Consider the following 22,553-nt stretch of genomic DNA (forward strand, 5'->3'; position numbering starts at 1 on the left):
TCATTCTTCGATTTCGGTGCTAGTCTCCTTCATGTGAGCCCAAAAGGTTATATAGTATAGGATAACTGATAAAGCAGATAAAAGGGACATTGAGCTGCTTAACACACTAGTCCCAAAAGTTTTATAAATAATTCTTATTCGTTAGATTAACTACTTTTGCGACTTATATTGAATTTTGATTGGTTGCCTCATTAAGTTGCGTTTCAAAACGACTAAACCATTAATTGTAATCCGCAGAAGGGGTAATTTTGTGAATCATCATTGATGATGTACAATGTACATCAATTTATTTTTTCCATTGTCTTATCCCTTTAGATTCCTGTGAATAAAGGATTGTAGTATTATACAAAACTTGTATTCCTTTTTTACAATTATATAGGCCTTGGTCTCAAGTGAGTGAAGCCATAACAAAAAGTTTAAAATATAGAATAATATTTTTATTTTTTTTTTCATTTTGAATAAACACCTTTATTCTTTCCAAAACGAGGGGATTTGAACCTTCTCCCCATATTTTATTTTAATTCTTCGCTTGTAAACGATTCCACCTTTTGACCATGGCGCCAGTTACCCCTTTCCACGCCTCCATCCCCCCGCCTCTCTTACTAATTCCTCAAAAATCTCTCACCTATGAACCTCTCCCCTCCCCCTCTTTTGCACTTGTCTGTCTGGAACACACACACACACACACACACACACACACACACCCAAACACAAACATACACACCCGCGCGCACACTCACTCAGTGATTTAATTTCTCTACAAGTGAATAGTTATTATGTTATATAATTTCATAGTGATGATAACCAATTAATTGGGTTAATTTTGGTTATTTAAATAATTTGGTGACGAAATTTAGAAAGGTTAGTACTTTTCCCCTTAAATTAAATGATCGTTAATATGTGCTTGTTATACTCGTCCTGTCAGTTTTAAACTTTGCCAGCTTATTCCTGTAACAGTTAGGTATACAATACAAAGAACAAAGCGACTCAAAAATCATTAATCCGCGCGTCCTTTTTAAATATGAAGATTCTATCTTATAATGTCATTATTTGTAGTTAGAGTGATTCCGACAACGATCAGGCATCTTTTAAAAGACAAAGCAGATCTCTAAATGTCTAAAAGTCTATTAGGTTAGTACACCGAAATTAAATACCCTGCAGATTTTGTCAAGATGAAGCCAATGATTTACCTAACCACTGGAATGACATTTACATGAGTATATTTGATTGTTTTAAGCTATTTTCCTTGGGATGAAAAGAATAAGGGACAAAGATGTGTAAATAGATGAGAATTTACAGCTTTTGAATTCTTGTGGTTGTAAATTTAGAATATCAATGATTAAATTGATAAAGGGAGTGGTATTTCAATTAATCATTTTTGTGTGTACAGTCATTTCTATATTTGGTGCTTTCCCTCATTGTGTTTATCGAGCTCTGAACACCCCCTGATATGAAATAAATAGAAAAAAGGGGGAATGATAGTTTTTTTCTAGGCATAATCCCTATTGGGTCCCTAACCATATATGCGGACCCTAGACATGCGGATATACATAAACTACCCTAGAGTAAAAAATACAAAATTTCTTTTCGATTTTTTTCTGGGCTCTTTGAGGAAAACCGCTCAATAGTTTTTTCCTGATATAAGATACGTAAAGAATTACACTTTTTTCCTAGAAGCACTACTATAAGATATGTTATGAAAACGCCCTCGGATAAAAAAGAAGATATGTTTACTATATTTATAAGCAGTGTTGCGGATCCGCATTGATTGTATGCGGATCCGGATCCTCCAAATTTGGTCCGAGCGGATCCGGATCATTGACAATAAAAATAAAATCACCAAATTTTTCAAAAAAATATTTATTCTTTAATCTCGAAGTCAAAAATACTTTTAATTTTCAAGTCTGAACCTAAACCTTAAAGATTGGCTCTCATCACGAGAATGTCTGATTTTCAAAATTTGTAAGTGACTATTTTATATAAATTTAGGTAGATTTTTCCATAAATTTATACCCCAGGATCCGGATACTTGGACTCTAAATAATGCGGATCCTTGCGGATCCGGATTTGGATCCACAACACTGTTTATAAGCATTATATTTGTTTTTGTTGTACTATTCTTTTCTATTTAAATATATGTCTACCCAGCTAACATTTTCATTGAAATTCATCTAAAATTCATCTTTTTCGCTTACATCTATTCATTTAAAATCATCATGCCAGAAAAATGAAAATCAGGGATATTTCAGAATCAGCTCCCTTCTAAAATGGCACCGATTTTGATGATTATAGAAATGAATTTTAAATGAAAATCATTTTTGAGAAGACCTGACTTTTAAATGAAAATCATTTTTGTGAAGACCTGACTTTTAAATGAAAATCATTTTTGTGAAGACCTGACTTTTAAATGACAGTCATTTTTGTGGAGACCTGACTTTTAAATGATAGTCATTTTTGTGTAGACCTGACTTTTGAATGACGCGGCATTAAAAATTCATTTAAAAATAATAAAACAAATGAAAATCTATAAAAAATATATATTTGGTAAATATTTCAATTGATCAGACATTTTAACAGCACCACAATAACAGATATTTAACGCATCGTATTATAGACAGTTTTTCGCGAACATTAAAATGATAAAGCTAAGATACGGCCCTTCAAGGCTAACAAAACTAGTATATTTGTCATTATTTTTATTTTGTGGAAATTGTCTATAATAAGATGCTATACATGATTTTCCAGTATGACTAAGAACCGGTTCAATTCCTGCAGAAATTAATCGGTTGTAAAGCCATACTGAAGACTAAATTACCTACTTAATTAGTCAATAAATTACAATTTTATTACAGAATAGGTGTCAACATGAAGGATAGAAGGCGTTGGTGGTGAAGAGGGAATCATCCCTTCCCCCCACCTTCCCCGTGTTCCAACATAAAACAAAGATAATAATATCCACAAAAGTGAAGTAACAATTATTCTGGTGTCAGAATAAGCAGAACATTTGTAAGTAAATAAAATTGTATAAGTTGTTTTTAAAAATTACTACCTACTGAAACAAACCTTTAAAGGGCTTAAAAATGACTTGTAAGATACTAGCGGCTACGCAAGAAGACTCTAGAGGCACTTAAAGTTGGGGGGGGGGGGAGGAAGAACAATTTTGGGGGAGGGTACCACCACCCTCCAAAGAGAAATCGCCACTAAAAACGTATCCCCCCCCCCCCCGATAATAATTATTATTTTTAAAACTAAAATTTTAATAAAAAAAAATAGGTTTTGGGATTCACCCTCCGCAAGTGACCCTAAAGTCCTCTAGGGGCGAAGCCGCTAGTAATTTATATATTACTAGGGCTCTACTTTCAAAAGAATATGGAAGGGCAGAAAAATAGCCTAAAATATACCTACACAGACGTTTTAAAAAAACATAACCATCCTAAGACCTATATGTATCAGATAGTGAGATCCTTTGCTACAGTACAGACAAAAAAAAGCTTACTACTTTATATATTAGGATGATTGTATATTGTAGGTACATAAGAAATACATTATTAGACAATATAATAAAACCCATATTCAGCACATAAGCAAAAAAATATGAATTAGGCTTATAATAATTAAAACATAAAGTTACTGAAGTTTTTTAATTTAAGAGCTGTAGTTTTAAACTTATTGATATTTAAAGCCATTATTGTTGTTACACAGAATAATATCATTAAAATATCAATCAGGCAAGAAATAAATCTGCGAGTAATAAAATAACACTCACTCGAGTCTTTGAAGTAAATTAAGAACTTTGGTTTTTGACTAGAAATAAAAAGTAGGTCTATTTGAACAGTACTGGCTAAGAAAGATTGATAAATTATTAAATTATTGTTCTTCTCGACATTGATCTTCTTCAACTCTGCGCCCAGGACTATTGCGGATATGTTGCACACAGATTTTGGTATCTGAAATATTAAATTTTTTTTATTTATTCTGTAAATTGTCTTTTTTTACTTTCCCTTTTACAATGATTTACAAAATAAGAAAAAAACAAAGCTATTATTGTGATGTGTATGGTTGTCTCAAGTCCTTGTAAGAAAAATTACAAAGAAAACTTTATTCCTTAAGTTTCTTCTTTGAAAGTTTTACTATCTATTATCTTAACTAATTTAAAGAGGTAGTTGCACGAAATGCATTTAATCTTGAATTTAGTGAACTGCATATCTTTTTCTGTTCAATGGTTTAAACTACATCTAAAGGACATATATTTGAAAGAATTTAAATTTTCTACCAGGTAGTTTTAAAATATCAAGATTTGAAAATCATATTTTATTTATATTTGCAACATAAATGGAAGTATGAAATAAAACATAGAATAAATAGGTCCCTCACACAAAGTGCCTACAGAGCTTGGAATCACCCTCCTTATATTTTTTAAAAAATGGTGTTGTTATTTTTTTTATAAACTAACCCTTTAAGGCCCTAACCCTGTGGGGCTACCCAATACAACACAACATAAACTTACCTATCCTATAGTGACAAAAAAAATATTTTCAATTTAATTAAAATAAAGAGTTTTTTTGGTATACCAAAAAAATAAAAAGTCGAAATTTTAAAAAATGTTAAATTTTTAGCTTTTAGTTTCGACATATATATGTACATATACTAGACAGACAGGCAAAATCCACTTGCAAATTATTGGCACAAATATAAAATCTAAAAATACGATTGCTCAATTTCTTCTAATTGTAAAAACATACGGACGGACGGATTAGTGAAAGGACCTCTATTTATAAAAAGCTTAGTTTAATCATTCATCTATTTTCTCAGGTCATTAGGCATACTGGAACTTTAATAAAAGGACTTTTTTGTGAATCTTACCCTTAAGTACAGACGGACTGGCGGGGCAGTGGTGAACTAAACAGAAGCACCAATTCTGCTCAACTACAATCAACACAGAAATAAGCTTTACATAATATCTAGCATCTTAAGGGATACGTCTAAAAACAATAAATTTATAAACATTTGGACACAACTAGCTAGGACAAAAGTATATAATATTTTTAAACCAACGAATATAAGAAAGTGTTTATAAAAATTTGGGAGTGTATTGTATAGTCAATTGTCCCCTCCCTCCCTGATTACCACAATTTTCAGGAAACTATAACGTGATTTTAAAAGTTTCTAGAATGCTTTATCAAAATTAATTTTACAAAAACTTCTATTACAGATAGGTACATTTATCAGATGTAATATCTTGTTTTTAAAAAAGATGCCAAATCCCTTATGCAGAGTCTTATTTCATTCCTTGAAGTTGAGTTCCAACTATAGAATTCACAATCACATCCACCCTTGCTCTCATTATTCACCTTAAAACAAAACAAGGATGACAACATTCATAAGTTTCTTTCAAAGCACAAAAAATCATGGAAGGACAAATGGATAAATTGATTAATAGAGCAGATATACAGCTGTCATAAAAAAGCAAATCATGAATATTACAAAGATATGTTAACCTTGCTACTGAAATCGTTCAAAGGATATACCAAAAAAAAATATGATTCTTTAAAAAAGATAAGTTACCTACTTTGTATGAAAGGACACTCAAGTTCAACTCAACTAACCAATAAAAAAAAGGGGGGGGGGGGGCGAATTTGCCACTTTTTGAACCCAAAAGTAAAACACGCATGATCTTAGCCCATAAAAGAGTTAAAGCTCTAAAATTCGGTAAAGCAGTTGCTTACGTGGAGAACAATATGGAACTGTAAAGAAACGGCAGCGGCGTTTACAAAAAGTGGCACATCCCCCCCCCCCTTTTTAAAACCCTTAAGTTGTTAAGCCAACTAATAAGAAAATGTTATAATAAACCTTAGGGGACCAGTGTAATGAACAGCCCATTGTCCCCTCCCTCCCTGACTAAAAATACTGACAAACCTGAACTCAAAGAAGGCAGAAAAATAATGTTCTTGCATCTCATCTTTATCCCCTCTGCCTGGTTACATATCCGACAAACAATAATCTAAACATTATTTTCTTTTTACATACCTATCTTAATTATGATTAATATAGTTTTTTCAGTCCCACTTTGAAACCGGTTAATATCTGCTGGATTAGAATCGGTTATCAGCCATACCAAAAAATCACGTAGAGCATCGTATTAGAGACAATTTATGACAATCATAAAATTAATATCAGTTTTGTCGGCCTTTGCCTTTGGCCCCTAGGGGTAAAACAATGGGTTTAATCTAACATTTTTTTATTTTACTATCCGCGGAAAGCTGTCTATAATACGATGCGACTAATAACACATCTCTTAAATAAACGTATCTGATAAACAATATCTTGGTTTGATTAAGCTATTGAATTTAGTAAAACATTTGGATAAATATATTTAGTTTTCTACTGCATGTACAATTCCAAGGCTCAAATAACCATGCATTGCATATGTCAGTAACCACTGAATCGATTGAGTTAGTAATATATTTTTTATAATCTTTATTAAACTTTAGATAATAATTTCTGCAACAAGGCTATATGTCAATTTTGATCATGTTTAATTATTGGAACTTAAAAAAGCATTTTCTTTAGGTACTTGGTTTTTAAAACTTTCCGACCATTGTTTTCTCACTTAAATAAGAAATTCTAAGTAAGTGTCTCTGAGCTTCTATGTTAAAAAATTAAATAGTCCACACCTGTACGTCCAAAACTTCTTAGCAGGAAGAATAATTAAGGTTACATTTGATGAACTTCTGGTAGCTCTAGCGCCATCTTTAAACAGTATACGAAATATTTAACAAAAACAGGCCATCTAAAGTTAAACAATTAATTCGAAACATCTGAAAATATAGAAGATTAGTGAAAAGTATGATAATATTATGAATGAGTCGCATACAGTAAATTTTAGTCGAAAATGGGTTTATTTCTTAACTTCTAGAAATAGTACGCTTATGCAATGATTATCATAAATATTAACTAAAGTTTTTACATCTTATTATATCATATGATAAATAAAACATAACAGAGATAACAATTTGAAGTCCATAAAACGCGAACATAAGGGCTTCGCTTTTTAATTATAACCGTTGTATTATTTTCAATTTAAAACTGTCTGTCTGCTGCAACAAAATATGTACAGAAAATTCTCACCTGTAAAAATTCCTCGCATAAAAGAGATTAAAATCGTCCATAGGCAAAAGTTTTTTGAAATACTTTATTTCATATGATTTAAAACTGTTTATTTTATACTATTTTTTAAGTTTCAAGAGAGCATAATCGTTAAATTTTTACAATTTTCTAGATGATTTGATTTTAGGGGTAAAATTGTTATGCAGAAAATGTCCTAAATCCTAGAAGGAAATGAATGCCGCGTTTAATTTTGTTTAATTTTATATTTCAAATAAAATAAAATGTCGTATTTTAAAACTCACATTTTATTAACGTATTAAATGAATTTTGGATGAAATTCATTGATTTTTTTTAAAAACATAAAATTGAAAAATCCATGCTACATCATTTTTTTTTCACCACTAGACTTAAAAAAAGATTTCTTTAAAAATTAGGGAAAATTACAAAAATGAAAAATAAATGCTGGTCATTCTCTTTTCATTTTCAATGAAAAAAACATTCTTTTCATCTTTCTGGCATTTGGGGGAAAATTACAAAAATGAAAGAAAAATGCTGGTCATTTATTTTTCATTTTCAATGAAAAAAAGATTCCTATCATTGCTATGAATTTAAAATTGTCATTTGATTTTTTTGGAGAGATGACGCATGTTTGACTGGGTATCTTGTCTATTTTAAAATTACTACAAATTCTGTACTATTTGACCTACAGTGATAATAGACGTAATCAAAACGCGTAGATAGAGAAAGAAAAACGAAATTAGATTAGCTAAAAAAAAGATTTTTTGAATTTCAAAACATGTTTAATTTAAGGGTTAATTATTTTTAGATTTTTATTGTTTCTTCTAAAAACAGTACATAAAAAAGTAAATTCGATGACCAACAATTGCAAAGAGGAAAGGGGATAGTTGTACATATTTTGTGGTTGGAAAGAAAAAGAATGTATATAAGGGAAAAGTGAGTGTGGGGGGGGGGTAAAGGAAAGCAGTTTTACTACAATTCTAAGCTAATTCCATACAATGTAACCAAATTTAAACATTTGATAAAATAAGGATGACTAATTGTCATAAGAAGGAATATTTTTCAAAAAATATAACCCTGTAGTAATTATATAAAATATTTACAACAAATAAATGAAACTATTTACAGTGCCTATAAAAAAAATGACGCTATACAATACAAATGACCAATGATAGGCCAATACACATACCTATACAAATTACCAATGGTAGTATACATTTTAATTGACAATAGGTAGGCCAGTATGACGTAATATTTCATAGGCACTATACAGTATAAAGAGCTTGCAAATGATTAACATTGTATTAATGATTTTAAATCTGAACTTTTTGATGATACCTTTTATTTTTTTATACAATAATCTTAATACAAAAATTTAAATAAATATGACTATTCTAAAATACTGAAAAAAATTCCTACAATTCCCTACAGGTGGAAGGGCAAATAGACTTTGTTATTATGATACGACATTGATAAAATAAAATTGACAATTTTTAAATTTATGTGAACGCCATCCCACTCCCTAACTCGAAAACTACTCTTTTGCGTTTAAAAAGTGTATAATATATTGTAGCAAAAAATAGCTGTATTTCAAATCTTAAAATCGATTTTTTTAAATAAGGATAATTAAAAACATGAAACCACAAAAAAACAATATATATAAGAAAAATTTTATATTTTAAGTCTTTATTACCAATGTAAAGTTGACTTTATTTATGTCCCTTAAGTTCTCAGAAACAGAAAATAATTATGAAATAATATTTGTAAAGTTTTTATAGATAAAATACTTTATACTACATGGTAAAAGCGACCTAAAATTTTGAAACCTGTTTCCCAATCCCACCGAACTGCCTTTTACTTACTCTTTTACTTTTTAGGCATTGCGAGAGCGAGCGAGTTACTTTTTCCGTATCAGAGCGAGATAGAGAAAGGGAAAGGCGGATTTGTTGTAGCCTACCCACGGCAGTGCGACAAGGGGAAGGCAGGAACGAAAAAAGAAGTTTTCAGTCTGCTGCTAGTGTAGTAGTGCGGTGTGTGTTTGTGTGTTTTGAGCTTAGCAAAGCACTTGTTTTAATAAACATACACTTGTCTCTCTCTCTCTATGAAACAGACAGACGCACACACAAACACAAAGCAAAATCAGCTGCTCTGCACTTTTTTTCGCAGATTTTTTCAGAGAATTTTAAGCTGTGAGTGTGTTTGCTAATTCTAGTGAAAAGAAAGATAATGAATTAATGAATGAATCTTTAGAGGCTTTGTTTCATTGTGACTTTTTTTTAGAGAAAAGTGAAAACTAAAATATGTACATTTTATAATACAGAAAGTACATTTCAATAATAGTTCAAAATCTTTTAAAAACTTAATTGTGAAATAGAATATCTGAAGATAAAAGATGACAACATTAAACTCTTTGTTTTCCTTTACCTCTCCTGCTGTTAAAAGGCTCCTGGGCTGGAAACAGGTATAATAGTTATTTATCGTACCGTTTTATAGACAGCTTTCCGCGGACATTAAAAAATGAAAGAATTTTTGTTAATTTTGTTAGCCCCGAGGGGCCGAAGGCCATTTTAACAGAACTTAAATTAATTTTATGATTTTAATTATAATCGTGGAAAATTGTCTGTAATACATTTTCTGTAAGGTTAAGGACCGGCTTTAATCCAGCGGATATCAATCGGTTTCGAAGCCATACAGTACTTTTTTGGGGGAAGCGAATCTACTTTTCAAGTGTGACTAAATGGGCATGTAGTTATTTCAACATGCGGGTACTTTCCCACGAAGTATCTGTCGAGGAGTGAAAACCCCTCCTATCTTCATAATCATAATTATGGAGTCTGAGGGGTAGTTTTTTTCACGTACATAACCCATTCAGGAACTATACATGGCGTGGCCTTAACTTCTAATTTAATTTTTAAATAAGAGGGTCGGAGCAATTGTTTTCAACAAGGCAAAACACTAATATATTCTTGGTCTATTTTATCCAAAGAAACACTTGTTTGCTATCAATTCTCAACGAAACTTACATACTGTTTGATATTTTTTAATGTGTTTATGTAGGTAAGGTTGTTGAAATTTCAAATAAATAGTTTTTGTCTAAAAATCAAATACATTTTTTTTATTTTTTTAAAAATCAAAACATTTATATTACTTAAACATGTACCTAATAATTACAGAGAAAATTAGGAAAAAATTACAAATTTCAAAGTCCAAAGTTTTGTTTATGTTTTGAACGTATTAATTAGTATATATGTTACACCTTATAATATTAGAAATTACGCATTTGCAAGGATTTGTAAATTAAGATAAATAAAATACAATTATTTCCAAAAGACACATGGATAATGGATATGGCCTCTGATTTACATGCAACTGTTTTCTAAATAATAATAATGATTATCAGACAAAATAAATTTGTTTTGATTTATATGAAAAAATAGGCAAAAAATTGTTTCTTTCTAAAACTTAATGAAAATTAAATAGCCTAAAACCAACCAAGGCCACAAATAAGCTTTAATTAAATGGAGAACTAAATCGATTCATTAGTTATAGAAATATTAAGATACAGACAAAAAAAACCTTACATTAGGATAACCTTGTAAATTGGCGAAATTTTTATTTATCTATTATTTATCATCCAAGGTATCTTTAGATATTAACAAGAACAAAACTATTACAGGGTGATGAGGAGGAGAAATGGGCGGAGAAAGCAGTGGACGCTCTTGTGAAGAAATTAAAGAAGACCAAGGGAGCTATAGAGGCTCTGGAACAGGCTCTGTCCTGTCCGGGACAACCAAGCAAGTGTGTCACCATCCCCAGGAGTCTGGATGGCAGGTTACAGGTACAAACATTTCAGGGATCTTAAGGGATAAGACAATGACCGATAAATTGATGTACATCCCCACGAAATTACCCCCTCTTTAGATTACAATTTAAGGTTGTAACGTTTTAAAGACTCAACTTAATAAACCAACCAATAAAAATTCAGTAAAACCCCCCTACGTTGTTAAGCAAAAGAATAAGAAAACATTATTATAAGACTTTGGGGACTAAGGTAATAAACAGCCCATTGTCCTCTCTCTCTAACAAACATTTTAGGGGCTCTTTATTCCTAGGTTGAAGGGTATGGGCAGAAAAATAGACAACAAATTTGAGATAGGCTAAAACCATTTTAGGGCCTAGGTAAAGCTCCCTTAATTGGAGAACTTGTGTTCGTGAACAGCAAAATCACATCGTACAAACATAAAACTTACTCTGTATGTGTGGTAATACGACACCCATACGGACAGGCCCAATACAGAGTTGCTTCGCTGTGACTTATGATAACAAACCCACCGCACTAATCCTATTATATCACTATCCATCTCATGACCGCTGTTAACCCTGCACCCGGCGGTCAAACTAAGCCTGCCTAAATGTGGGGAGGGGACTTGAACATGCAACTATCACGAGTCCATCATGCACTTATATAATCGGGAGGCACTGCCTCCCCTTTTACCACCGCTGCCCCCACAGCCTGTCTACCGTCGGGCGCTAAGCCCTAGCGCCCCACACCCCCTTCAAACCTAACTATTGTCATATTTTTGTTGTATATATATAGTAAACATAACTTGTAAATATTATTCAGTTTTAAATATATAATTCTGTATGATTGAATCCTGCTTGTTTGTTTGGTAGAATACTTAAAGGCTAGGGCCCGTTGAATCCGAACTCGTTACCCCGTGGGCCGAGTACGCTCGGCTTACCAGAACTTGGTGTCAGCGTGTTTCAATCGAGCCTTACAGAACTAGCCTATTCTACCTCTGATTGGACCCTTTGGCAAGTAAGGGGACAATCAGCCGCCAACTGAGAAGCCAACTGACCCGTGAGACGGCCTTTTTAGGTCGAAATTCCATCATTTTGAACGCAATATGTGGGCCTCTGGCCTACGGCAAGCAGATTTAGCCTGCTAAAAGCGCCAGTTAAGACGCTTTGTCCGTGTCGTGTAGGAGTAGCGCTAGGTGCGCAGCCACGGCAACCGGATAATTTAGCTCAGACGGCTACAAAACTGAGTCTAAATTGGCAAGTGTAGCTGGGACAAGCCCCAGGACACCCAGGCCAAACCTACGAGACAGACAGCTGTGTGCTGGTCTCCCTAAGAAGGCAATGTGTGGCTGCGAAGCTTCAGCACACAAGTAAGCCCTACCACTGCGACGGATAGCAGATTTTGAGCCACAGGCACGGCAGGACGGGACATTCCCTGCCGCTGTCTCCCAGGATTCGAACCCGAGGCGCTGTAGGACGGGCCATTCCCTGCCGCCATTTGTCGGGATTCGAACCAGCGGCGCTGTAGGACGGGTCATTCCCTACCGCCGTCACCCCTCTGAACCTTGCAGGACGGACATTCCCTGCTGCCAGTGCTTCCAGAATCACACCTAGAGCTCCTAGTGATAACAACACATCATTGTGTATAAAAAGTCAACCAAGTGATAAAAATAAATATAAAATTGTTGACCAAGTGATAATTAATAAGCTCTAGTGATTCGAAGCTACAGTCTAAGCCACCATGGTAAGCGATACCACCATAGCTGCGGTGCGGCCACCACAAAAGTTTCTGCCAACCCCAGCCGAATGAGAGGCCCCCTTGTCTCAAGGGCAGGACCTCCACTTCCCCTGCCATATCAGGGTGAGGTTTCCTACTCCTGACCCTGCCCAGCATGTACAGGTTGATGCCATGGTTGATTCTGGCAACCGTGTACCAGGGTCTGCTGTAATTTCTGAGCACCTCATGCACGCGATGGGCGTACAACGCATGTTGATTCCGGACAACACCCAGATCCTGACTGCTAATGAGGAAGGCCAGCCCCTCCAGGTAATTGGAAAATTAAAAGAGTTATATATGGCAGTTTCACACACTCTTATACTCCATCTATACCACGTGACTGTGGTCCGAAATCTCTCCCACCCTCTGAACTTAGGAGGGTATTTTCTCAAGGAGTTCGGAACTAGGCTCTGTTTCGACATGCAACCACCTTGTTTGTGGGCGCGTGGGGAGTTTATCCCACTCCGTGGCGTCCCCATTGACCGGGAGACAGCCGAGAGAGAGCTAAGCTATGAGGGGCCTCTGCCAGGCCCCCTGCCTGAGCAGCCGCGTGTGGTTGAGAAAGGCACACACTGGGTGGACGCTGAGCTCAACGCACACAAGGGCGCTAACCTGCTAGCCATGGGGTTGCCCCCAGTGCCCAAGGTGCCAAGGGAGAGCCTGCCAACAACGTTTCCTGAGATTGCCAGCCCTCCAGAACCAATCTTCTCCTCCGACATTTTTATCAACGGCCAGCCGTGTCCCCCTGGCCCCCTCTACCTGGGACCTCCAGCCAGTCCACCAGCCAAGCCCGAGTCCAGACCCGTCAAGTCGCGGTCTGATGTACCCGGAGCCACACTCAACTCTCAGGCCCCAGCCTCTCCCGGCGCCGTGCCCGTCAAGTCGCGGCCGGACGCCCACGGAGCCAAAGCTGGACCCAGCATTTTGGCCTCTCCCAGCGCCGAGCCCGTCAAGTCGTGGCCGGACGCCCCCGGAGCCAAGCCTGGCTCCGACACGTCAGCCTCTCCAGAAGCCGAGCCCGTCAAGTCGCGGCCGGTGGGTCCCGGAGCCAAGGCTGACCCCTCACCAGCCACGTATAGGCTGAGCGCTGTCACTCCAACTGACGGTCAACCACCCCAGCTCCGCACAGCCAAGCGGGTGGTCCTGCCTGGCCGCGGGGTTATGGCAGTCCCTGTTGAGCTAGTAGGCCATCGCACCAAGGATGCCATTCAACTAGCTGCCCCAGAACAGAGGTTTGGGGAGGACCTTGTTATTCCAGAGGGCCTGTATGCCCACAGGCCTGGCTCTGCCACTGTGTTTAGAGTACTGGTGGTCAATGAGGGGGAGGTGCCCCTCTTGCTGGATGCTGGCCTCCCAGTGGCAGGGGAGCTGGTCAAACCTGACATTCTGGAAGTCTCTGATACGCCTCCCCCGCGTCTCCACTCGGTCCAAGAACCTGCTGAGCCTATAGACATGCAAGAGTTGTGGGAGGCCTTGGAGATGGAAGACAATGAGTTCCTACGCAAGGACCCCTTGCTCAGGAAGGAGGTCTGGACTACGTTGTCAGAGTACAGGGACGTCTTCTCCAATTCTACCCCCGGCTGCACAGATGTGGTTGAATTGCAGCTGCGCCTCAAGCCAGGGACCCAGCCGATCCGCCAGAGATTTAGGGATCTGAACCCGCGGCAAGAGGCTGAACTGGAGAAACAACTGGACACTTGGCTGCAGGAAGGAGTCATAGAGCCGTCGGACTCCGCCTGGAGCAGCCCCCTGGTGCCCATCAAGAAGAAGGACGGGAGCACCCGCTGGGCCGTCGACTACAGGGCCCTCAACAAGTGTCTGGAGCTGGACAGCTACCCCCTGCCTAGGATCCAGCAATTGGTGGAACGAGCTGGCGGGCACCGTGTCTACAGTGCTCTAGACGCGGTGGCCGCATACTACACCATCCGTGTGTCTGAGGATAGCCGGCCCTGCACCGCCTTCACCACCCCCAGGGGCTTGTATCAATGGAAAAGGATGCCCTTTGGCCTGGCTACGGCACCGTCTGTCTATTCCAGGTTTATTGCAGGGGTCCTAAACCCACTAGGCACAGCCAACCTCCAGTCATACCTTGACGACGTCCTGACCTTCCACCAGGATACCTGGGCCCACCTGGCCAGGCTCCGAGAGGTCTTGGAAGCCCACCGCAGGGGAGGGATCCGCCTCAAGCCAGCCAAGACCAAGTTGTTCCGGTCCAAGGTGGATTATCTGGGTCACACCCTCAGCCGAGAGGGGATAGCCATGCAAGAGGACTATATTGACCGCATCTTGGACTGGCCAGCCCCTAGCACCCCCAAGGATTTGCTGGCGTTGCTGGGCTTCTTTGGGTACTACCGCCTGTTCATCCCAGAGTATGCAGACCTCACATACGAGATGAATCGGCAGAAGACGGCCAAGGCCCTAACCTGGACGCCTGAGATGGAAGCCCAGCTGCTGCAACTCAAGGACAAGTTCCGACAGGCCCCCATCCGAGCGCCGCCCAGGTTTGATTTACCAGCAGTGTTCCAGCTCACCACAGATTTCAGCAGCCGCGCCATCTCTGCCATATTGAGTCAATGCCAGGAGGGCAAGGAGAGGCTGATTGCCGCCGTGGGGCGCAAGACAACCGACCCTGAGACGCGCTACCCGTCCTGGAAGGGAGAGATGGCCGCCATTATCTATGGGATCCGAAAATTCCACGGCATCTTGTCCTACCGCAGCTTCCAGATCAACACTGATTCCTCTGCCCTGCTACAGATGAAATCGCTGAACACATCCACAGGGATGGTGGCCCGCTGGCAGGAGGAGCTAGCGGCCTTAGACTTTACCGTCTGCCACAGGCCTGGCACCCAGAATACCAACGCCGACGCCCTCAGCCGCCGGGAAGATGCCAACATGCCAACGGCTAGCGCCGAAGAATTAGCAGAGCAGGCTGAGTATATCCACAACCTGGCCCAGCTAGGGGAGCCCGCAGCTAGCCGGCCTCCTGCCGCCCGACTGGACTCAGCTAGAGTATTGGAAGCCCAGACACAGGACCCCCTCCTGCTCCGTGTCCGCCAATGGGTGGCTGATGGCAAGGCCCCAACCAAGGCTGAGCTGCGTGGCAAGGAACGAGACGAGCAGCAGTACGCCAGCCGCTTCTCAGCCCTGGGGCTTGACGAGCATGGCTGCCTCACCACCACTGACCAGACTCTGACAGGAGAGAGGACAAGATACCTGCTGCCTGCGGCCCTCCAGCAGGATGCGTTCTTTCTAGCCCATGGGACCCCCATGGCTGGGCACTTTGGGATGGACGCAACTATCGCCCGCGTTGCCATGCACTTCTGGTGGCCCAACCTGGCCCGTGACGTCCGCCTGATGGTACAAACCTGCCCTGAGTGTGTCCAGAAAGTTACCAAGGAGAGGCTGAAGCAGGGGATCCACGTGCCCTCCCGCCAGGGGTATCCACAGCAAGTCCTATTCATCGACCTGGTGGGGCCACTGCCAGAGACCCCAGCTGGGAACCGCTACATCCTCACCTGCCAAGATGGATTTAGCCGGTTTGTCAGCCTCTACGCCATCCCCAACAAGCGCACCCTCACGGTGGCTGAAGCCCTGTTGCACCGCCACCTGGCCACGTTCGGGTGCCCCCTGAAGATCCATTCCGACAATGGAATGGAATTTACCGGCCAGGTATTCCAGGAACTGGCCTCCCGGCTCGAGATTGGCCTGACACATCCACCACCCTACAATCCGCAGTCCAACCGAGTGGAGAGGTTTCATAGGACGCTCAACACAGGCATGCGCCTGTTCCTAGACAGAGACGATAACAACTGGGAGCCCCACCTGCCTGCCATCGCCTTTGCCTACAACACCAAGGCCTGTAGATCCACTGGTGTGACCCCGTTCCTGGCCTTCTTTGGGAGAGAGGCCAAACTTCCGGTGGACATGGTGCTACGGCTGCCAGAGACCGAATATGCTTCAGTTCCAGCCAACGTCCAAGCTCTGTTGCAGCGCTACTATGCAGTTTATGATGCCATCCAGCAGAAAGAGGAGGGAGCCATCAGGAGGAGCGCGGCAGCTTACGAAGGCACGGCCAAGTATGAGGTTGGAGACTTGGTCTGGTACCTGGCCCCTCGCCTGGTGCCAGGAAAGGCAGCCAAGATTACCAAGAGATGGACGGGCCCCTGGAAGGTAGTAAGGAAAGCTACAGAAGTCCATTATGTCATCAAACCTGCCTCTCCAGTAGCCAGGATCTCAGAAGTTACCGCGCATGTAGGCCGACTGCGCAAATACACTGGAGATGTGACTGCCCACCAGATCCCAGAAGACATCCAAGTTGACGTGGACGGCGACGAGGACGCCACCGAGCTGCCAGTTGGAGCGGCGGCGCCCGCAGCTAGCAACCCAGGAGAGTTCCCAGTGCACCAGCCAGCCGCAGCCGCCCCACAACCTAGCGGCCAAGATCGTGACCCAGTGGAGGAAAACCTGCAGGAGCAACCCAACGAACCACCGCCACCGCCGCCCGCTCCAGAGCCACTCAGAGATGCCATCTGGAACCCTGACGCAGACATGGAGAACCTGCCAGCCAGCAGCGGACCTGTAGGAGAAGAGCCAGCCACTGCGATGGAAGAAGCCGCCCCAGAAGAAGAAGAAGAAGCCATGTGCCCTCTGCTGATGACAGCCGTCCCCATCCGGGTAGGAGCTAGGAGGCCAAGCAACCTGAATCAAGCAGGCGCCCCCATGGAATTCTATGCGCCCTTTGCCATCACCATTCCACCCTTAGGAACCACCAGAATCTGCCTAGGCCTCCGTGTCCAGTTACCAGCCGAGACCGAACTGATCCTGCAGACGAGGAAAAATTTCCAGCGGCGAGGCCTGGCCGTGGCCAACCCACGCCTAGAAGCCAACCAGGAGCTGACAATGCTGATCACCAACCACAGTCAGACCGAGCAACGAGTGTCCCGAGGAGCCTGTGTAGCCCGAGCTGTCCTCCAACGAGCTGTGCCCCAGGAACTGCCTGTCCGGCGCATGAGCCGGCTGTCGTATCCCCAGGTTCAAGGCCTGGTGTCTCAAGAGCCACGCAACCCTTGAAGGGGAGGTTGTGGTAATACGACACCCATACGGACAGGCCCTATACAGAGTTGCTTCGCTGTGACTTATGATAACAAACCCACCGCACTAATCCTATTATATCACTATCCATCTCATGACCGCTGTTAACCCTGCACCCGGCGGTCAAACTAAGCCTGCCTAAATGTGGGGAGGGGACTTGAACATGCAACTATCACGAGTCCATCATGCACTTATATAATCGGGAGGCACTGCCTCCCCTTTTACCACCGCTGCCCCCACAGCCTGTCTACCGTCGGGCGCTAAGCCCTAGCGCCCCACACCCCCTTCAAACCTAACTATTGTCATATTTTTGTTGTATATATATAGTAAACATAACTTGTAAATATTATTCAGTTTTAAATATATAATTCTGTATGATTGAATCCTGCTTGTTTGTTTGGTAGAATACTTAAAGGCTAGGGCCCGTTGAATCCGAACTCGTTACCCCGTGGGCCGAGTACGCTCGGCTTACCAGATATGCTTTGTGATCTTAAAAATCCAATAAAGAAAGATAATAATTGAGAAATTATTGTAATGACATGTTATTGTGAGTGGTAATTTACTTAAGATTTCAATAACGTCAAATAAATACTTTTCTCGTATTCATTCGAATCCGGTGGATAGGAACCGGTTCTCATCCATACAAAAAAACTATGTCTAGCATCGTATTATATCCAGCTTTCTACGAATATAGAAATGTACAATCATAAGATTTAAACTAGTTTTTTAGCCGGTGACTTCGTCACCTCGGGGCTAAAAAAAACTAGTTTTAATCTCATAATTGTACATTCTATATCCGCGGAAAGCCGTTTATAATACGATGCGAGAAATAACTATTTCAATATTTTTCTTCCTGGCCCATGCTTATAAATTCACTGACAAATGTTATACCGTATTTAAGAAAAATCTGTTCAAAAAATAAATTAATCACAAAAAAATCATATCATAGACTTAAGGGACGAAAAAACAGCTAATTATGATAAAAATTAACATTCTATTTATGCCAACCAAATATTGTTTAAAAGTTGTAACAAATGAAATACAACTATAAATACTAAGTATTATTGATCATAACTTTTTACATTTTACACATGAAACATTTTATTTTCAAATGTTTTAATGCCTGGGATAAAGATAAATATTACAGAAAACTAAATTGTTAGAAAAAATATTGGAATAGATTTTCATCGCATCGTATTATAGACATCATTCTGCGGATATTAAAACTGGAATTGATTTTATGATTTTTATTTTAATATTTGTGGAAAATATATACTAAATGATACTTCTATATTGTTTTTCAGTATGTCTGTGAACCGGTTCTATTCTAGCGGATATTAATCGGTTTCAAAGCCATATTAGAAATTAACTTTAATTAAATTTTATAAGAACCAAATTTATAGAATTACCCATCTCTTAATTAAGTATAGCTCTCGCTACTAAAATTCCAGAAGGGAAAAACTATTTACCACATAGCTTAACATATTATGATATATATTTTGGGGTTGTGGGGGGGGGGGGACGCCCCCTAACCTAATCCCATTTTTTTTTTTATTTAAATTTTTTTATATTTCGGATGTGTTGATTTTTTTCTAGGGGCTATTTATCTTGGGAGGGTGGTAGTACCCTCCCCCAAAATATTATGAACCTTCCCGGGATCTATAAGAAGCTACCCTGTTAAGGGGAACTCGATCGGCTCAGCAGTTAGCGAGATCTTTCGGTACAAACAAAAGACAGACAGATAGACATCGTATTATAGATAAGTAAAATACTTGTACCCTAAAAAATATTATAGAAACCTCTTCTCTCTTATTTGATAATTGATAAAATCAATACTTTTATTTAATCTTTATATAAAATTAACAGGATGTCTACTGTGTGTCTACACAGCAGTTCTCGCTTACTTCTTGACAGAAATAGCTCTTCTTTTCAGAAAAGCTTCTTTTATATAAGGTTTTTTTTAGGGAAAGTTACCTTCACCCTCCCAAGATAATTTGACACTAGGAAATGCTTTATCCTTCCCCCCCCCCCCCTTCCCCAAATCATTTTATTTTATTTATACATTTTAAAACGAAAAATTGAAATGATTTTAAAAGTTTGGAACGTTTTAAGATAAATTCAAACGTATTTTTGTTTATTTCGTATCAACATTAGAATTTTGCGATTTACTCTCTTCACAAAAACACGACATTTTTAGATGTGGGTGATACGATTCATGTTAATTTTAATAATTCGTTCTTTTTAGCTATTTAAATTTAAGTCTTGGAGAACTAGGATATAAACCTCTTTTTATATTTAAAACTTTTCTGCTTAACACAAAATCAAGGCAATCATTTTTATGCGATTTAAACGCTTATGCGTGATGAATTCATTTATTGCAAGATTTTTGTAGAACCTCCCTTCATCTGTATTTGTGAAGTTGAGTCATGCAACGCTTTTCAAACCTTGTATGTAACCCCCTTGTGTTTCATGTTCAATAGTTGCTTTAGTTTTTTGTACATTTTTCACCTTGAAAGTGAGTTAAAATTACCTATAAAAAAGTGGGTATACCTATTTCCACATGGATGTAGTTATGCTCGCATACGCCATAGGTCAACTTATCTTAGTTTGGTTAAACTAACCTAAACCAATAAAACATCTAAGATTTTTAAAGGATAAATTTAAAGTATGTAGAATTAAAACTGTTGATTAGCTTTTGTTAACATTTCACCCGAATAAAGAAAAATAATACTTTTGGGACACATCTTTTAACTTTTACTAAAATTCCTATTTGTTTCAGTTTTGTTAAGCAAAGCATTTATTTAACAGTCTTAAAAAACGTGCATATTAATAATCCTGTATTTAAGCAATTTTGTGACTGCTTTATATGAATTTGTGAATCAACCTTTAAATTAAGTGCTGTTTTGATAAATATTAAAAATGCTATTTAATATACTTATTGATTTTGTCATCCATTTTATAGAAATCTGTAAAAGTTCAACGACATTTATTTAACCTTGATTTTTTTAGTTAATCCCGTCACATTTTTTCTCAAATATACGATTTGTACTTTTACAGCGTGTCTCAATAATGTGGAATACGATAAGAATTTGCAAGGAAGATTACATCAAATATTTTATTTATAAGATTTATTTGCAAAATTGAATTGATTTTTAAAGGGGTAACCGTGCACAATCATTGCCGTGCACATAGTTTATCGAGGGGGTGTAATTCTTGAGAAAGGCAGAAATTTAAAATTTCTTTTTAAAGGGGCGTTTGACTCCCCCCTACAACCCCCTTCTGCACGCTCATATAATTTGCAAATTGTAATATGAAAGGTACAGAATGGGAGTTATAAGACACTTTAATTAGTAGTAGCATAGCTACTCTATAATTCACCTTGTAAGTCCATCCATTAGTCTGTTCGTACACTCAAATCAAATGTGATTTTCCCGGCTGAAATTGCTATGACATATGCGCATTTAGTCTAAACATTGTTTTTGTCCGTCAGTCATGCTTCAAAAGACATAAACAAATGGAGGCAGCGGGTCTGACACTTTTGCGTAAACAGTGATTATAGGCTTTGTCTTTGGAGTGATAGGATAGATTATTTCACAAAAAAAGTTTCCTTATGGGATGTAGTTTTCCTATTTAGAAATAAAAAATTTTGATTTTACCTCCAGGTTCAGGTGCTGCAGGCCTCCAGGTTGTCTCTGGACAGGAAAAGATGAAACAAATTTTTTTTTTACGAGTTAAAGTTCAACTTTTTAAACAAAATATGCATCTTTTATCTTCAAATATGTAAATAACAGTCAAAAAGAGGCATATTTTGTTTTATAACCTGACTTCTAATTATTAAAAAAAAATTATTTTCATTTTTACCTGTCCAGGGACAACCTGGAGGCCTGCAGCACCTGAACCTAGAGGCCAAATCCAATTTTTTTTTAAATAGGAAAACTATATCCCAAAAGGATTTTTTTGTGAAATAATTTATACTCTCATTCTAAAGACAATGCCTATAATCACTGTTTACGCAAAAGTGTCAGAACCGCTGCCCCCCTTATTTAAAGCTTTCTTGTTTTTATAAAAATATATTCACTCTTTTTTTCTTTCTTAGTTTTATACTTTGTACTTTGTTTTTTTCTAATCGGAGATCTAAATCTCTATATGGCAATGATCGATTAATTGATGTATATCCCCAATGATGATACACAAAAATGCCCTTTCTGTAGATCTCAATTAGCAATAAAACGTTTAAAGTCTTGGACACTCATTTTAATGAACAATCAAAATAAATAAATTCTCCAAATTTGTCGAGCCAACGAAAAAGAAATTGTTTTCATAGAACTATGGGGACTAGTGTAATGAACATCCCAATGTCGCCTTCCTACCTTCCTTTTATGCTAACATAGTCACACAGAAAATTTGTTATTGCAATGTAGATTTGCTTCTAAAAAAAAAGCTGTCAAACAAATGACACAAAATAAAAGAGCACATCAAAGTTGACGCTCTCAAGTCTGATTGTTTTTTATGCAAATTTAAAAATCCAATAAAATAGGTAATTTGTTTCCTAGTAAAGGCTGAGTAATTATCTAATTATTTCCGATCCAAATTTAAATAGAAAATTACTTGTTTTCTCATCTAATATCTTTTAAGGCTTACAAGCTTGATAAAAAAAACTCATAAGTGTCCAAACGTTGTAACCACTTCTTGTAATCTACAGAAGGGACAATTTTGTGTATAATCATTGGGGATGTACATAAATTTATTAGCAATTGTC

The 22,553-nt window shown here is 38.7% G+C and overlaps 1 protein-coding gene and 1 long non-coding RNA gene across 5 annotated transcripts in view; one reads left to right on the forward strand and one right to left on the reverse strand.

Annotated features, from left to right (window-relative positions):
- The first annotated feature begins 515 nt into the window (after positions 1–515).
- The window catches only part of Mad (mothers against decapentaplegic homolog 1), a 36,333-nt gene continuing 14,295 nt past the window's right edge, over positions 516–22,553 (forward strand). The window contains exons 1-3 of the mRNA XM_080172219.1: positions 516–861; positions 9,003–9,586; positions 10,802–10,963. Coding sequence (XP_080028345.1) covers positions 9,518–9,586; positions 10,802–10,963 — 231 coding nt within the window. The 5' untranslated portion in view covers positions 516–861; positions 9,003–9,517. The remainder of the gene's footprint in view (positions 862–9,002; positions 9,587–10,801; positions 10,964–22,553) is intronic.
- Positions 2,522–6,820, reverse strand: LOC145328507 (uncharacterized). 4 transcript variants are annotated; one of them, XR_013882478.1, is made up of 7 exons: positions 6,675–6,820; positions 5,917–6,001; positions 5,290–5,351; positions 4,864–4,926; positions 3,767–3,947; positions 3,534–3,665; positions 2,522–3,073 (listed from the first exon to the last, which is right to left on the reverse strand). It is a non-coding gene; the product is annotated as an uncharacterized LOC145328507 (long non-coding RNA). The 4 variants fall into 4 exon arrangements; XR_013882477.1 differs by having other exon boundaries at positions 2,522–3,102; XR_013882476.1 differs by having other exon boundaries at positions 2,522–3,652.

Source organism: Acartia tonsa, chromosome 9 (genome assembly GCF_053477335.1).
Source record: "Acartia tonsa isolate MP-2025a chromosome 9, ASM5347733v1, whole genome shotgun sequence".
In the NCBI taxonomy this organism is placed as follows: Eukaryota; Metazoa; Arthropoda; class Copepoda; order Calanoida; family Acartiidae; genus Acartia; species Acartia tonsa.